Source organism: Octopus bimaculoides, chromosome 3, assembly GCF_001194135.2.
Source record: "Octopus bimaculoides isolate UCB-OBI-ISO-001 chromosome 3, ASM119413v2, whole genome shotgun sequence".
In the NCBI taxonomy this organism is placed as follows: Eukaryota; Metazoa; Mollusca; class Cephalopoda; order Octopoda; family Octopodidae; genus Octopus; species Octopus bimaculoides.
Genome location: NC_068983.1, coordinates 4,632,397 through 4,650,681, shown reverse-complemented (window position 1 = coordinate 4,650,681; position 18,285 = coordinate 4,632,397). Strand labels below are relative to the sequence as shown.

At 36.1% G+C, this 18,285-nt stretch overlaps 1 protein-coding gene across 1 annotated transcript in view; it reads right to left on the bottom strand.

Moving 5' to 3' along the window:
• The window catches only part of LOC106877363 (cytoplasmic dynein 1 light intermediate chain 2), a 74,752-nt gene that overhangs the window by 27,738 nt on the left and 28,729 nt on the right, over positions 1-18,285 (bottom strand). The window contains exons 2-4 of the mRNA XM_014926251.2: positions 15,167-15,240; positions 12,284-12,400; positions 8,962-9,192 (exon numbers count right to left, since the gene is read on the bottom strand). Of these exons, the coding sequence (XP_014781737.1) occupies positions 8,962-9,192; positions 12,284-12,400; positions 15,167-15,240 (422 nt within the window). The remainder of the gene's footprint in view (positions 1-8,961; positions 9,193-12,283; positions 12,401-15,166; positions 15,241-18,285) is intronic.

Here is an 18,285-nt window from a genome sequence, read left to right as displayed (position 1 = left end):
TATATATATATATATATATATATATATATATATATATATATACAATTACATTTGTCATTAAAAAAAGTCACTAGATGAACAATGGGTGGTGTTTGCTGTTACTGTTTTAGGACTAAACCACCAAATGGCCTTCGTATTTTACGATTCTATAGCTTGGTCTCTTTTTCTTCACTAACAGTACTTAGGATTACGTTGTATTTTTTTCTTTTTTTTTTATCTTTTAATGTCTACTTTTCTGTTCTTGTAGGAGTCAGATGGAGTTTGAAGCAAATCTTCTTTGGGCCAAATGTCCTGACACCAAGCCTCACTTTCCAAGTAAAGTAATATTTCCTTTTGGTCAGACGGGTCTTTGAAGAATATTGGGACACTATTTATATGACAATGACACTCATTTACCATTATCAAACATCAAGACAAGGAGTCACAAACACACAAATCATTCAGTTTCCACTCACAAGTCTGTGGTTAACCCAGATTATAGTAAAAGACACTTGCCCAAGGTGCCATGCAACGAGACTGAACCTGAAACCATATGGTTGGAAGCAGATGTCTTGACTACACAGCCACACTTGATTAAAAAAATATATCAATAAATTGGCCAATTTCCAGGGACTGGTCTTTCTAATGATTTGTCCTTCAAATTCACCATAAATCAAATTTTTTAACAAATGTAATTAACATGCATTGTTTCAAGAAGAGAAACACAGTAAAATATTATTAATTAGAGTTTATTACCTTTGTAACATTCAATCAACCTGTAGTTCCTTTCACTAAAAAGGTCACAGCGGATAAACAAACACAAAAATCAATGAAACCTAGAAACAACTTGCCACATCAACAGCAACAACTGGTTCACTGAACATAGGTCATTTATTATTTACTACGGGGCAAGAAAATATAAAACAAGAATGCAGATACTAATATGTGTGTGTGTGTGTGTGTGTGTGTGTGTGTGTGATCTCTTTCTTTTTTTAGTGTATTGTAGAGATTTCCCAAAATTTCAAATTTAGGAATAAATATAGCATTTAACCTTTTATTGCCATATTTCTTTTCAAATACTCTGTTGCTGGTGTTTGGAACATAAATTAACAAGAAATTGATAGATTTTAATTTAGGCCACTTTTTTGATACCAACCTGCCAGAAACTGCCTCTAGTTTGCTGATACAAATTGTGTTTAAAATTATCTAAAAACTTTTCCCATTCCGGTCGTATGTAAAATGCATCATCCAAACGTGGTCGATACCAGTGTCCCTTGACTGGCTCCCGTGCCGGTGGCATGTAGAAAGCACTCACTACACTCTCAGAGTGGTTAGCATTAAGAAGGGCATCCAGCTGTAGAAATTTTGCCAGATCAGAATGGAGCCTGGTGCAGCCCTCTGGCTTGCTAGACCTCATTCAAACCATCCAATCCATGCCAGCAGGGAAAACGGACGTTAAACGATGATGATGATTTCAATTAAGATTCCATGTTCCTTTAAGTTACAAGTACCATTTTAATAATGGTAAAGTTATTTTACTATATTCATCATCATTTTAAAAATTATGAAACAAGGGCAGCAACAGAAATGTAGTAGAAAAAGGGTTAAAACAAGAGGTTTGTCTCCTAGAACTAGGGACAATATCCATTTTGTGCTTGAAATACCGAGTAGGAATTAGTATCAATGCCAAGTTGTATTTTTTTTTTTTAAACAATCTACAGACTGGCAAAAATGAAACTTTTAGAAAATATTTAAGTGGGAAAGACTGGACCAAAATATCTGAAAGCTGGGTCATGTTTAACCTTTTAGTAATTAAACTGGCCATATGTGACTCAGATATTCTACCTGTTTTAATGTTCAAACTGGCAGGATCTGACCTCTCGCACCAACCCTACAATGTCGTTCGAAAATTACGAAGTCACAGAATCCTAAGACAATATTCATTGAATAAGCATTACATTTGACAGAATAATTTCAATGCTTAATGGTTAACAATACAGTGGTATGTAACTTAATGGAATCGGTAGACAATATATAAACGGTGTGGTGCAGAATGTCCAGTTGGTAGAAGTGTCTCTTCCTCGCACCTCCCTACTTGTTGGTCTCGACAATGAACATTCAGGTGTTAGATTAACTGGACTGTTAATTGTGAAATTAATGTCTAAGTACAGTAAACCCCCAACTATCGCAGGTGTTATGTTCCAAAACCCCTTGCGATAGACGATAATCCAAAGTAGAAACAGCACTGTGTATTTGTTTTTAATAGTTTTATAATTTGTGTATATCTAATTATAAATGCAAAATGCCACCACAAAGGAATCGACGTAAGCTCAAATAATAAGCCATGATAGGGGCACTGCGATATGGCGAGAGATTACTGTAGTCAAGTGTTCCATAGAAACACGTACCCTTAATTCTCCAGTTGAATCAGGGTGGCACTATGAGACAAGTCTGGACCCTTGAAATACTAATAGGAGAGATGAGGATGAACTGACCCCAGTACAGGACTAGTGGTTTGTTTATTGATCCCCAAAACAACGAAAGGCCAAGCTGACCTCTTTGGGATTTGAACTCAGAACAGATTCAAGACATTTTATTCAATCCTCTCTGGAAAAAATACCCTAAGGGTATTTACAGTCTGGTATTTAAGAGAACAATGAAAGCAACTACTGTTAGACACTTGTCAGCAGACATAAATGAGAACCACTCATCTATAGAATCAAAGAGAATGGAATATTGGAATTTAATAAGAAAAGAAATTAGGTCTTAGAAAATTGTGGCTGTGTGGTAAGAAGTTAGCTTCCCAACCATATGGTTCCAGGTTCAACAAGTATCTTCTACTAGAGTCTTGGGCTGACCAAAGCCTTGTGAGTGGATTTGGTTGGCAGAAACTGAAAGAAGCCTATCGTGTGTGTGTGTGTGTGTCGCAACACTGCTTGACAATTGGTGTTGGTGTGTTTAACCCTTTAGCATTTAAACAGGCCATATATGGCCCAGATATTCTACCCGTTTTATGTTCAAACTGTCAAGATATGGCCTCTTACACCTGCTCTGCAATGTCATTCTAAAGATATAGAATCATATCATTGAAATCTCAAAATTTCAACATCTTATTCGTTATTCATCTCAAACTGGACAGAAACAAGGTGCCATTATTCCTTAAAAGAGTGTAATGCTCGTATTCATTAAGCCACAGGTGGTTCTGGCAATGACCACGCTCAAAAGGTTTTTTTTATGTGCTACCTGCACGGGAGCCAGTCCAGTGGCACTGGCAATGACCACGCCCGAATGTTGTTTTTCATGTGCCAAAGTAATTGAAAGAAACAGAGCATCTCAAAAGAAATACAGTAACGAAAAGGTTAATGCATTGAGAATCTGAAGATGTTTCCTAATAATATCCTGTGTATGCGCAAGCATGCATGTGCTTAGTTCAATCTGCCACAACACAAGTTCAGATTCAGACCCCACTGTGGGGCACTTTGGGCCAATATCTACTATAGCTCCTGGTTGACAAATGCCTTGTTGGTTGATTTGGTAGTCAAAAAACTATGTGAACGACTGTTTATGCATGGATGTTTCACCAGTAGATAACTGGTATTGGTTGGTTTATGATTCTGCACTTAGTGGTTTGACAAAATAAGATCAATACAATCAGACTTTAAAAATACTGGAGTTGACTTGATCACAAACCCTTTCATGGCCCCAGCATGGCCAGTACAATAAGTTAAAAAATAAAAGTAATTATTCAGTAATAATAAACAAAAAGTTTTTTATAATAGCAAATGAGACACCACCCAAAAAAGAAAAAAAAAGTAAAAATATGTAAAAGAAGAAAGCCAGTAATAAAATCTATGGCAAACTGAGAAAATAGATTTAAACTGGCCATTTCAGAAGAAACAGTGACCGTCTGTTGCCATGTATGCTGGGTGAGGTATTGACATAACACAGGAAAGAGATAACTATAATCATTGATCTGTCCACAGCAATGACTCAGACAAGCTGCTTAGTTTCACCGACTTTGCAAACACCAAGAGAAAGAGGAAGCAAGCAGTTTTAAGTAAATTGTGTTGTGACAGAAATTGAAATTTCACTTCTAAATTTAGCTTCAAATTAACCAGCTCAAATTTTACTACAGTTAAGTCAGTTGTTTCAACAGTTGACAATAAACATTTAAACTAACAACAATTTAAATTAACTGAGACAATATGAGACTTGATAAGGTTTCAATTCCCTTGATCGGCATGGGTTTATGATGACATGTATAACAATCAAATTCTATCAGGTTTGAGGTCATGTAGCGTGTTCAGTTGAAGCTATCTTTTCCTCCGATACCCACTTTATCTCTGCCATGTCATTCACACACACACAATACTTGCTTCATTTCACTTCAACCTTTACACACCTGCACTCAGTGCATATGTTCTACCACCATGCAGTGACTGCACTCCACGCACAAGCAACAAACAATCTGCCCTTTGCTTGAAGAGAGAATCCCCTAGCTGCTTGCAAAGCTAACAGCTCCCTGAATTTTCTTCATTCTGGCTACTATATTTTCACAGCACCCTCATCTACTACTGATGAAGTTACCTAGGTAACAGAAGCTATCAATTACGCCAGTAAATCCTTCCAAGTATTGAAAACAATACATTTCACTGCTGCTTTGCTCACTACTCCTCTACATCTGCCACATTTAAAATCTTTTATTCACTGCCAAACCTGCCTTGTGATCCCAGTATGCTGCTTGTGCACACATACTTCACAGCATGTACACTATATGGACATTAAATGATGATGAGGAGGAGGATTGGGTGGCAAAGCAAAAAAAAAAGATGGGGAAAAACAGGGAAAGAAATGAAGTAGCTAAATCTATAATCTGCATCCACCAAAGGATAAATAAATGCTTCAAGAAAGAACATTCCAGTCCAATCCATCTAATTCAGGTCCACAAAAGATTTTGTTAAAATATTTTGCACATTGTAGAACTAATTTATTGCTCATAAATTAATTTTTTTTTTGTTTAGTACAATTCCTAAGAATATTTAATTATGAAAATAAGATTTTCTAAGCATCAAATGGTTATAAGGGTTCATCCAAGTAAAACTGGAACCATGGGGGTTCATAGGATCAACGAAATGGTTGAGAACCACTGACTTAATGCATCAAACATTAGTGGACAGATAATCGCCCCCGGTTGAAGACCACTGAAAAAAAAATCATCATCTGCAATATCAATATTACCAGTTGGTACTGTTTTAGTACTTCACTAGTGGTTATGTGGCCAGGACACTGGCAAATATCAATTTCTTGATCCGATATTATATATTTGTTTAGTATTTCATGTGGGGGAGTATTATTTCATGACAGAAGTTTTAAATAAATAAGTTATAAAATACTGTTTGCAAAAGAGGTGGAAACAAACAAATGAAATACAAGTTTAATAACAAAACAAAAGCAGTAAAATTTATATTGATTGGTGAGAGCAGCAGCAGGAATTGTGAAAGACAAATGATAGACTTTGGCAGCAATTAACAGAACAATTAGTAAAATACAGGACATAGTAATGAAATAAATCTGTTTCAACCTACAAAGTAGATTCTAAATGACTGCGCCTGTTTCTATTCTAAATCAACGTGAAATATCTCAACATTGCTTTTCATTACCAATGGGACATTATTTTCTAAATTCCAACACACCTGTCATTAAGTGGGTATTTTTTTTTTATCACCTAAGACTAAATTAGAGGTAATTTCACAAAAAAGCAATTACAAAATGAGATAATGGAGAGAAGAAGAAACTAGGAAATTTACACCTTTTCAGATCAAACACATGGTAAGAGATTACGATCAAAGACAAAATATATTGCTTCTAGTGGATTGGGCAGAAACAGGAGTGAAATAAGGTCCATAACAGAGATAATACTAATAAGAGTTAATCATTTAGGATTTAGATTACTCTGTCGAGTGTAATGCTTATTTATTCATTGTTTTGAATTAATCATGGATTATCTTGTAGCTCTGAGATATTGATGACTTTAAGAATGACGTTGCAGGGTAGGTTCAAGAGGTCAGATTTGGCCAGTTTGAACATAAAACAGGGAGAATAATTTGGCTGGATAAGGCCACTTTAAATGCTGAAGGGTTAAATAAAGTATGTAATACTGGGCATTTTCAGGATCAGAAAATAATGAACAAATAAGGACCCCAACAAAATACTGTTACCAAATCTGGAATGGTGTCACCACACACACACTCAGGTACCTTAAATGATGCCAGGACTACTACACACTGGGCATCTAGAATACTGCTACACATACAGTCATCCTAGACAGCATCTGAAAAGTCTTCCAAGGAATTGCTAAAGACTCCTTCACCAATACACAGCAACATCCAACACAAATGGCCTGTCTGCTTATTCTATCACTACTACAATAACCTCCATTCCCCTGAAAGCCCTACACAACACTCCTCTCCCATCTGTCTTCTATCACTAAGACTTCACACTAATCACCTCAAACTCTGGGAGTTCTTTCCCACCCATGTTTTCGTGTTTCCAAGGATTTAATATAAACCAAGTCAATCCTACAAGTCTCAGTTCTCCAAAGCTTGACCTAACTAAACCATAAAAAAGAGAGATTCTTTGTAAATGATCCTTCATTTAATTAGTTTCACAAAATTGTATGCTTTGTCATGCAGAGACACACATGCAAATCTCTTCATTTACAGATCTGTCAAGTTCTTCTTATTACAAAAGAATTATATAAAAGGGGGAAAAAAAAAATTAAAAAGCTTTAATTCTGTGATGGAAGGGATTATCATACAACTTAGAGAATAAGGTTTTTACAAATAGGGGCTGGTAGTTTTCTTTTGCTACGCATGGTTTTAAGCTCAGTTCCACTACAGAACATTTTGGATGAGTCTATTCCAGTCCCAGGCTGACAAAGCATGGTAAGTGATCTGGGTAGATGGAAACTGAACTTTTGAAGATGTGTAAAATGAGAAATATCTTTTTTTTCTTTTTTTTTTCAGTAAAACAGATAAGGATTAGTGACAAGAAAAGCATCTGGCTGTAAAACAATGCCTTAACCCTTTCGTTACTGCATTTATTTTGAGATGCTCTGTGTTTCTTTCAATCAATTTTAAATATAACAAAAGAATTTAGTAAAATAACTTAGTTATCATTAAGCTAGAGTTAGGAACATAAATTGTGACTAAAGTTTGGTGGAAGAATTTAATTCAGAACTTATGAAAACAAGACATTTGTACTCAGAGCCAGAGCCGGTTTCAGCCGGGTTGGTAATGAAAGGGTTAATACTACAATTATCTAACCCATGCTAGCATGGAAAAAAATATGAATATAAAAAAAACAAACCAAATTAGCGATTATAGAATGCAAGCAAATACTTGGTAAATGTCTTCAGTCAACAATAAATACAAATACCTTTAATGCGTGATTTTTTTTGTTTCTTAATGGGAAGGACAGGCATAGCAGGATAACATATTGAACCGCAGATCATGTTCTATGTTCAAAGGGATTCTTTGTTTTAGCACATGGCTAAAATCCTACTTTCCACCACAGACAAACTTGGAAAAATTGTTTTTTTAACTTCACTTTTTCATTTTAAATTTATTATTAAATAATCATTTTTACCAAAAATATTTCTCAATGCATTACAGAAAGGCTATTTTAGTATTCAGTGAATTTATAATTTGTTTAAAATCATCATCATCATCATCATTGAGCATGTTTTCCATGCTGGCATGGATTGGACAGTTTGACCGGAACTGGCAAGCTAGGGAGCTGCACTAGGTTCCCATCTGATTTAGCATGGTTTCTATGGTTAGAAGCCCTTGCCTAACACCAACTATTTTACAGTATACAGTAATCCCTCGACTATCATGGGTGTTATGTTCCAAAGCCCCCCACGATAGGTAACAATCTACAAAGTAGAAACAGCATTGCATTTTTTTTTTAATTATTTTTATAATTTGTATATATTCATTTTATTGCAAACGCAAAACAACACCATGGAGGAATCGACGTAAGCTTAAATAATAAACTGCAATATGGCAGGGGGTTACTGTATATAACAGGATGCATTCAGCACTGGTACATGTGTTTTCTACGAGTCAATGGTACTTTCTATATGGCACCGACATAGGTAGTTTCTAAATATCTTCTTGTGAGAAAAATTAGTTTGTATTGCTAATGGTGTCAAAAAAAAAAAAAAAAACAGCCGAAGTCCAAGCATTTGTTAATGGGGTAGAACAGTAAGTGTGGGTGGGTAGTGGTTACAAGAGTGTATAGTAGAGTGAGTAATGGTTAGAAATGAAGAACGGGTGAGAGAGGAATATGGTGAAGCATAAATATTGAAGGATCATTATAGTAGGAAAGGTCCTAACAGTTCCTAAACCACTTTAAAACAAATATAAAGATAAAAAAATTATGTGTGCAACAGCTTAATGCATGTTAATACTGCAACCTGTAAAGACATATTATATGAAGTACAAGGTAACCCTGATGTTGATGCAATGAGAGAAAAAAAAAATACCCATTCTGTACAGTCTGTAAGGTGGTTGGTGAATTAGAACAAATAACATGGGGTATAGAAGCCCCTTTAATCTTGTCATGAACATAATCTCTTTAGAAATGGTTGGCTGACAAAATGCACCAACTGTAAAGTAGTTGATAATAGAAGGGTTCTACCCCTGCATGCATGGAAGGGGGACGCTAAACGATGATGATGATGTTTGAAAATGAAGGACATGCATTTACAACTATCATACAATGTCAAGACAAGGAGACACACAAAGGGGCTTCACTCAGTTTCCATCTACCAAATCCATTCACAAAATTTAGGCTGGCCAAAATACCATTAAGTTAGAAAGCAAACTTCTAAAGCCTGACAGCCACACCTGGATATAGAAAGATGATAGACTGCATAAAATTCAAAAGAATAAAGTGAAAGTGACCATCACTACTTACAACTTTGTTCATATTTGTGTCGAGTATCCTTTGGAATCTTTAGTTTTTCAATATGCTGTCTAAGTATTGTAATCCATTTTTGTAACGAGTCCATGATATTCCATGGCTGAGCCATTGATACAACCAACAGTACTAAGGTATGAGCGAAGTTTCCTTCCGTGAGAGCATATCTCAGTAAATTTATGTGCTGGGTGTCCCCATCAAGGATCCAGGCACCAAGACGCGTTTGATCTGAAGACAAAAGAACAAAATGAAAATCAGTACACAAAAATTAGGGGTATTCTTTCTGAACTGCAATTACTTGATAAATCACTACTTATCTGAAACCAAGAATGTCATCATGAAACCATTTCTACAACCATCACTTGGAATTGAAGAGGACTTGGTAAATATGTAACAAGCACCAGTGCTGGTGCCACATAAGGAGCACCTGGCACACTCTGTAAAGTGTCCGGTGTTAGGGAGGGTATTCATCCATAGGAACTAATCCAAATCAGGCTGGAACCTGGTACAGCTCTGGTCAAATTATGTTTAACCCATGGAAAAATGTTAAATGATGATGTTTTTGTTTCCAAGTGCCTGTGTTGTTGCAAGTAGACGGGGACACACATGGCATTCCTGCCCTTCACCCAACAGAACAGTCAGGACGCAACAGCTGAACGAAGGGAACGCTACACCACCATTGGGCTGGTACAAATTTCATCTGAATGAACCAGAATAATGTGAAATGAAATGCCTTGCTGAAGGACACATTGTTTGTATTATCCAGTCCAGGAAACAAACATTGAGATCTTCAACTTAACATTTATGTCAGATCAAAAATAGGGATATTAAAATTTTTGTTAATGCCATATGTACCCCAGTGTTTAGAACCTATTTGTCTGGGTTATAAAAGATGACTACATCAGAATGGAGGTTGTGATGGAAGGTGGGATAGACACACACACGTGAAGGTGCATGGCTCAATGGCTAGAGCATCAGGCTCACAATCATGAGGTAGTGAGTTCAATTCCCAGACCAAGCTGTGTTGTGTTCTTGAGCAAAACACTTTATTTCACGTTGCTCCAGTTCACTCAGCCGTAGGAAATAATTGCAACATTACTGGTGCCAAGCTGTATTGACCTTTGCCTTTCCCTTGGATAACATCGGTGGCGTGGAGAGATGAGTCTGGTATGCATGTGACTGCTGGTCCTCCATAAACAACCTTGCCCGGGCTTGTGCCTTGGAGGGGAACTTTCTAGGTGCAAACCCATGGTCATTCGTGACTGAAGGGGGGGGTCTCTATATACACACATCTGAGCCTCTAGTCCAGTTTGAACAACATTTTTTATATAAACCTGCTTGAGATTACCCCCACATTATTTGATAACTTCTGCTAAAGTCATCTGAATTAAAAATTTTCAAAGTTTCACTCTTTTTCACTTGTTTTTGGCCATTAGACTGTGGTCATGCTGGAGCATGGCAACAGTCTGTTCTAAATACCAGCTTAATATTTATTGAATTCATTATTTTCAAAATTAATTGAAATGAAAGCAGTGTATTTCAATAAAAATATGGTAACAGAAGAGTTCTGTCTCCATCTTCTGCCCCTCTTACCTATTCAATACCCTCTCATCTCTATTCCCTACACCAAAACCACCAATTTCCACAGAATCTTAGCATCAAACATTTATATGAATACCCATCCACTTCCTCTTACCAGCAAATATACAAGTCTATGCTGCCTACCACCTGTCCCCATCTAAGGTCACACTTTTACTGTCACCGTCATCTCAGCGACCATTTCTACAGCTAGCCACCACTTGTTCTATCTCGTTCTCTCTTACCAGTAAATCTTTAGCTTTCATTAGTACCTCTTTCCCCCCATTATCTTATAACTGGCTCTTGTTATAACCCTGCTTTTATTGCCTCTCTCCATCACTCCTCTAACTGTGGAGGGAACCTGTGGTAGAGGTAGACCCAAGAAGACATGGGACAAGGTGATGAAAATCTTTGAACTTTAGGCCTCACAGAAGCAATGACTAGTGACCGAGACCTTTGGTGATGGGCTGTGCTTGAGAGGGCCCGTCAAGCCAAGTGCACCCATGCTGGCACATAAAGAATACCTTTGAGCATTAGGCCTCACGGAGGCAATGACCAAGACCTTTGGCATTATGTCATGCTTGAGAAAAAGACCCATCAAGCTGAGCAAAATCGCAGTCGAGACAGATACTGGTGTCACGCAAATTAGCACATAAATGCACCCCAGTGTCATGCCTGTGGCACACAAAAGCATCCATTACACTCTCTGAGTGGTTGGCATTAGGAAGGGCATCCAGCTGTAGAAAACCATGCCAAATCAGACGAGTCTGGTGCAGCCTTCCAGTGTGCCAGCCCAGTCAAACCGTCCAACCCATGCCAGCATGGACAACGGATGTTAAATGATGATGATTAAATAGATTTATATTTTTGCCGACCATAAACAAACAACTGTTTATTTCTTCATATTTCCATCAATACAAATTACCCAGATAAGTTAGATTCTTTTACGTGAAACTTGTTCATGTTACAAAGAAATATATCTTCTAGATTTAAATTATGCATGCATATAATACTTATAACAATGTCACTTTGTTTTTCTGTCAAACGAGTGCTGTTGCTTCATTGTGGGGCCACCTGAAAACAAGATATCACTGATGACATTTAGAGCTATTTCTAGGACTTCATAAATGCTTACAAGTTGAGATGTTCATGCCTTCCTGAAGTGTAATAGCATAAACAAATAAATGAAAATAGCAACTACAGCCAAGGTTAGCTTACAGATTCAACTTATCTCTTCCATGACCATATTTCTGTTGAAATACACCAACTTTATTGATGAACATCAAAGATCTGAGCATACTAATTTTTTTTACAGTGAATGTATCGGCTGCCTTGGACCCTCGATGGAGAGCACCCTCGGAGGGACCAAGTAGGTCAAAGTGACCGGGAGGTGGACACACAACTACAATGAAGAAGGTGATTGACGACACCTGCCCCGTGATTCCCAAATGATATTTAAATAATCAGCATTCACATATCTCTTCCAAGACTAAAAACCCACCTGTGCTTGTGCCACATAAAAAGCACTAAGTCCAATCTGCTGGGTGGTTGGTGTTAGGAAGGGTATCCAGCTGTAAAAATCCTGCCATAACAGTCACAGAAGTCCGGTGCAATAGTTTGTTTTAATTAATGACATTTAATACAGTCTGTGTTTTAATTAGAAATTAACTTGGAACAAAAGACTGCACAAGAAAATATTAATTTCATAAAATTGAAACAAATAAAACAACCAAGACATTACCATCTCTGTATTCATCTTTGACATCAATATGGTAATATTCCAAACCAGCACCTTTTTTAGGGTCCTCATTGCCTTGCAATTTTGCAATTAATGTGGTTTTACCAGATTCTGTGTCACCTGAAAGATAAAAAAAAAAGCATTAAATATACAGATGAAATCCTAATTTTGACAAACCACACCCAAATATCACCATTTTACTGCCATTTTCCCAAATTTTCATGGTTCTAACCCCATTTATTTTCAGATATATTAAGAAAAACATATTTTGTGAAGTTAGATTCCATATACAAATTAGCAAGGAGTTAATACTGTAAAAGTAGTACTGATTCCCACATTATTGATCTTATGTTACTTCTATCCACAATATACTGTGATCGATTCCTTAATCAACTAAAGTATTTGGTTACATTCCAAGTTCAAATCCTTCTCCAAATTCAACTTTGCTTTTCATTCTTGCAGAATTGATAAAATAAATACAAGGTAGATCTCTCAACTACAGCCTTTTCCCAAATATGTCCTTGTGGCAATGCTATAAATTATGTAGAAATTCTACCTCAAAGAATTCTGTTTTACCCATCCAAGCATGGAGAAGTGGATGTTAAAACAATGATGAAATTATGTATAAAAGACATGTGATCTACATAAATCAATATATATATTGTTCTTACGAAAGGTTGGAACCTAGAATGGTTCGGTCTAGCCTAAGTTTTTTGAGACTATCTCATGTCTCAGTTCAATTGTAGCCAAAAGATATCGTTTTAACATCCATTGTTTCTATGCTGACAAGAGTCAGATGGAATTTGTTGACGCATATTTTCTACGGCCGGATACCCTTCCTGTCACCAACCTATACCCATTTTCTCAGAATACTGGAAATGAATCATACAGCCTGTAAGACAGTGACACTTATTTACAACTATCATGTGTCAGGACAAGGAGACAAACATACTCTCTCTTCCACGATGGGCTTCTTTCAGTTTCCATCTATCAAATCCATTCAGAAAGGGTTTTGCTTGACTCACAGATGCAGGAGAAGACATTTGCCCACAGTGCCACGCAGTGGGATTAAACCCAAAATCTAATGGTTGGGGAGCAAACTTAAGCACACAGTCATGTTGGTGCCTCTATATATATTCATAAAATCATGGCACCAGGAGAGGATTCACCAAAATAACAACAAATAGTACACAAAGAATGAGGTTACTAGACAGAAAAAGAAAAAAAAGAACTAGAAAGAAAGCTTTACTTCTCCAGCACTTTCCTCAGACACAAACCACAGGTTTCAAATATAAATGCTTATCTATTGTCATATATAAAGTTAGAATTGGAAGAACTAATAAACTGAATGGCAGAGAAAAGAGGGATTGCTTTAACTTTGGGCCAGATAAGTCTTTAAGAGCAGATCTATTTCGATAATAAAATATTACCACCAGTTTATACTCTCAACAACATAAGAAAGCTCACCTACTTCAATACTGTATGCTCTATATATGGAAGAATGCCAAAATGCCAAGCAAACCGGTTTAACAAACACTCCTAAGATAAAGCATTTTTGTGCACTTTCTTTTACATTTGTTTTTCTGTTAGATTTTAATAAGTGTTGCTTAGAAACAAGCATTTTTAGGCCTTCATCTATAGGCGCAGGCATGGCTGCATGGTTAAGAAGTCTGCTTCCTAACTACATGGTTTTTGGTTCACTCCCACCATGTGAATACATTAGAGCAACGTCTTCCACTAACCCTGAGCCCCAGCTGACTAAAGTCCTATAAGTGGATTTGGAAGGCAGACACTGAAAAGAAGCCCATCAAATATATGTTTCCAACTGGGGTATCTATGTATCTACTCTACAGCAAGATATCTGTCCCCTCTCTACCTTAAAGAGTTCAACTGGCACTCAATAATACTCCCCCATTTCCAGTTGAGGGGTTCTTGTCTCACAAGGGACTTAGTGAACCTGTCAATGTTGGTGCTATGTAAAAAGTACCCAGAGTACACTCTAAAGTAGTTGGCATTAGGAAGGGCATCCAGCTGTAGAAACCATGCCAGAATAGACTATGGAACCTGGTGTGGCTCCTGACCTTACCAGCTCTTGTTAAACTGCCCAACCTATGCCAGCATGGAAAACAGACATTAAATGATTTTGGTATATGTGTGTATGTGTGTTTGCGTCTCCTTGTCTAGACATTATGTGATGGTTTTGATAATTGTCAGTGTCACCATCATACAAGCAGTGTCACTTATTCCAATACTCTGCACAAACATGCCTGGCCATGAAGAAATATGTTTTTTAGAAACAAGTGAGCACTGGTGACAGGAATGGCATCTGGTTATAGAAAATCTGTCTTAATAAACTCCATTCAACCCATGCCAGCATGGAAAAGTGATGAAGATGATCTTTAAATTTTTTTTTTTCTAACCAGAATAAATTCAACATTACACTATTAATACAAATATCTGCTGCTTTATTAACCAACACAACAATGTTGAAATTATAATTAATATTTGTATTTAATACTTCTTTAGATTCTTTGGCTTTTTTTTTTTTTTTTTGGTGTGGCATTCGTAGATCATTGAAGTCTTGCAGGCTGTTATAGTAGCTTAGGCAATACAATTGCTTGGTACACCTTGGCAGCCAGCCTTAATACCTCTCCTAACCGACACAGGAAAAGATTGCAGAGGCGCAAAGAAAACAAATTCCTTTAAGACCAGAACCTTCCAAGCGTGCATTGGACCAATTGGCCACAGCTGGACACACCATGCCTGGTTATTTTCTCCCATGTGATGTCCTTGGTCATCATCAGACAAACTAATAATAGATTCTTATATAAAATAGCATGTAACAGAGTTTCAATTCTGACAGTAAATATAATAAAGGATACAAACCAATTACAAGGACTGATTTAATGTTGGATAACTTAGAAGCTGAACTTGACTGAACTTCGCTCAAGATGGTTGCCCTGAAAAATTTTAAAAAAAAAACCCCTCATTAGTCATAAAGATATTACAACTGTATAGAAATAGAAATGTGAAATAGGAAAAAATTTGTCTGGTTTTGGACCTAGTCCTTCTGCATAGCACCTTGGGCAACTGACTTCTAATATAGCTCCAGGCTGATAAATACCATGTGAGTGAAACTGTGTAGAATCCCATCATAGAGGGAGAAATATTTCAATGCCTACCTATGAAACTAGAATTAATAAATATAAGGGAGTAACAAAATAATTTTCTCTTAGATGCTATAATCAATATGTTTGAATACTTCAATTTCTGACAAAGATTTGTGATTAGTAGTATCGAGTTTATGGATGTTCATAGGGAACAAATTCAAATCTAACATAGGTGCCACTGCTAAGCCAAGTAACACTAAGGGTCAACAACCAAAGACTGTAAAAAAAAAAAAAAAAAAAAAACAAGTAAAAAGGGGAAATGTTACTGTTGGATTAAAAATTACGATTTCTCCACGATTATAATCACATACACACAGTGGAACCTCAGTTTACAAATTTAATTTGTTCCTAATGTGGTAAGGCATAGTGTTGTCTTATAAAGCGTTTAATACACTATGTAGCATATTATGGCTGCATAACAAAACACAGTGTCCCCTACAAGTAATTAATATGTATGTACCAGCTGTCAGGAATGTGTTTAATATGTAAAATTGGTATATCCAATAATGTTATACTGCTATATCTAGTAACTATTTAAACAATGAGTTTGTGGTGCTGATGAAAGAGCAATAACTCTTGAAATATGTATATACACCCATTATCTATTTTCCCATCTTTGATTGCATTATTAACATTAAACATATTCAGATGCTGGCTAAATTTCTATAGAAAATCTGTAGAGATAAACCTTAAAAAAAAAAAAAAAAATCACTGAATAAAGTAGTCCTAGGTAAATACTGTAACAAAACTAAGGAGTGGTCACGGCTGGAATGCCTTAGATCAGGGGTTTTCAAACTGTGATCCGCAAGGACAAGACAGGGGGTCCGTGGACAGCAAATACTTTTTATGGGCAATTTGATTTTATATATGTTTTTTAATCAAAATCTTTTAATTGACAATAAACCTATTTGTTAAATACTGTTAAATAAATAAATGTAAAAATATATGTTATTTTAAGCAAATATTTATGTATAAATTTCATAAGTGTTTATAAGGGGGTCCCTAAGGTAAAGCCTGAAATACAAAGGGGTCCGCAAGTCAAAAAGTTTGAAAACCCCTGCCTTAGATCATTGGTCAGATTGATTAAGACTAATCTGAGTTTAAAACAGCATTGAGAAAAGTATATTTAACCCTTTTAATAGCAATCTGCTTGAAATCACTTTTGGTTCTACAATATAAATTCCCAGTCTTAACTTTTCCTCAGACTGCTCCTGGTTCTATGATAAAAAAAAGAAAAAATCCTCCTTTAACCATTTAGAATTTAAATTGGCCACATCTGGTCCAAATATTCTACCTGTTTCATGTGAAAATTGACCAGATCTGGCCTCTCACATCCCTTACAATATCATTTTTAAAATATAAAGGCAGTGCTCCAGCATGGCTGCAGTCAAATGACTGAAACAAATAGAAGAATCACATCATTGAAAGCTAGAAGATAATGCATGGCCAATTGAAAACAATGTGAATAGATAAGCATTACATCTGACAAAGAAATCTGAATGCTAAAGGGTTAAAATTATTCTAAAGTAAAGTCTTCCATCAAAATTTTGTGCTACGGAACCATTCAATAATGGCAGATAAGTTTCTAAAATCTGGATTATTTTCAAAATTGAAACAAAAGCAGTATATTCCAACAGAAATACGGTAACAAAAGGGCTGAAGATATCTAAATGAAAACAATTCATCAAAATTTCAGAATTTAAGTTCCAAACACCAACTTAATAAGGACAAAAGTTATTCCATTAAAATTCTTCGTTAATTTACAAAGGTTGTGTATTTCAATAGAAATATGCTAACAAAGGGATTAATCAGTCTCTTAGACCAAATATCTAAAATGCTAAAACCAGACTAGCTGCAGAATAATATACCTTGTCTTTCTTGGAACCAAACAATCAAGGATGCAGAAAATTATGGAACAAAGAAATCATCAACAGATAATCAAAGGAGAATTACCTACTTGCATTGATAGTAACAAAGAAAAGAAAAAAAAAAAAAAGTGAAGCCGACGCCAGCTGGTGCATATAATATATATATATGTATGTATGTATGTATGTATGTATATGTGTGTGTGTGTGTGTGTGTGTGTGGAAATAGGTCAAATGCATTATGTATAGAGTATTAATAATAGCCTGCAGTAAATATAGCTGTGCAATAGAACACACTAAGTACATAGGTTTCCTCTCTCCACACAATCTATAATAAATAGATTTTTTTTTAGTTTTGTATCAAACTGTAACTGTTGTCGCTAAAAGACAAAATTATGTATATATACACACACACAAACCTACAGATGCTCCAGTACAACTATGCACTAACTACATGGGTGTATACACACATACTTAAAACAAAAAAGTTGTTTGTGCACTGTTTTTGTATTTGGTGTTTAAGAGGTGACAGACAGACAGACCCGGAGTAAAGAGGGCAGGTCATTGATGAGGTCACAAATGGCAACGAAAGGAGTGATGGACTTAACTGGTCGATTGACCTAAGGATTAATCAAATAATCGATTACTCAACTGGTATAATGACCCTATCAAGATATGAAATAAATAAATACACACATACACATAAAATTGCCATTTAATGTCCAAGCTTGCATGAGTCAAACAAAACATTGAGGTAGCTTTATGGTTGGATGCCCTTCTTAATGCCAACCCTCACCTATTGCCAAGCAAGGTAATATTTCCCCATGGCCAGACAGGTTTTCAACGAAGACTTGAAACAACCTCACTTGTACGACAATGAGGATCATTTACAATCATCATGTAACGTCTAAGCAAGGGTCACACACACACACACACACACACACACACACACACACACACACACACACAC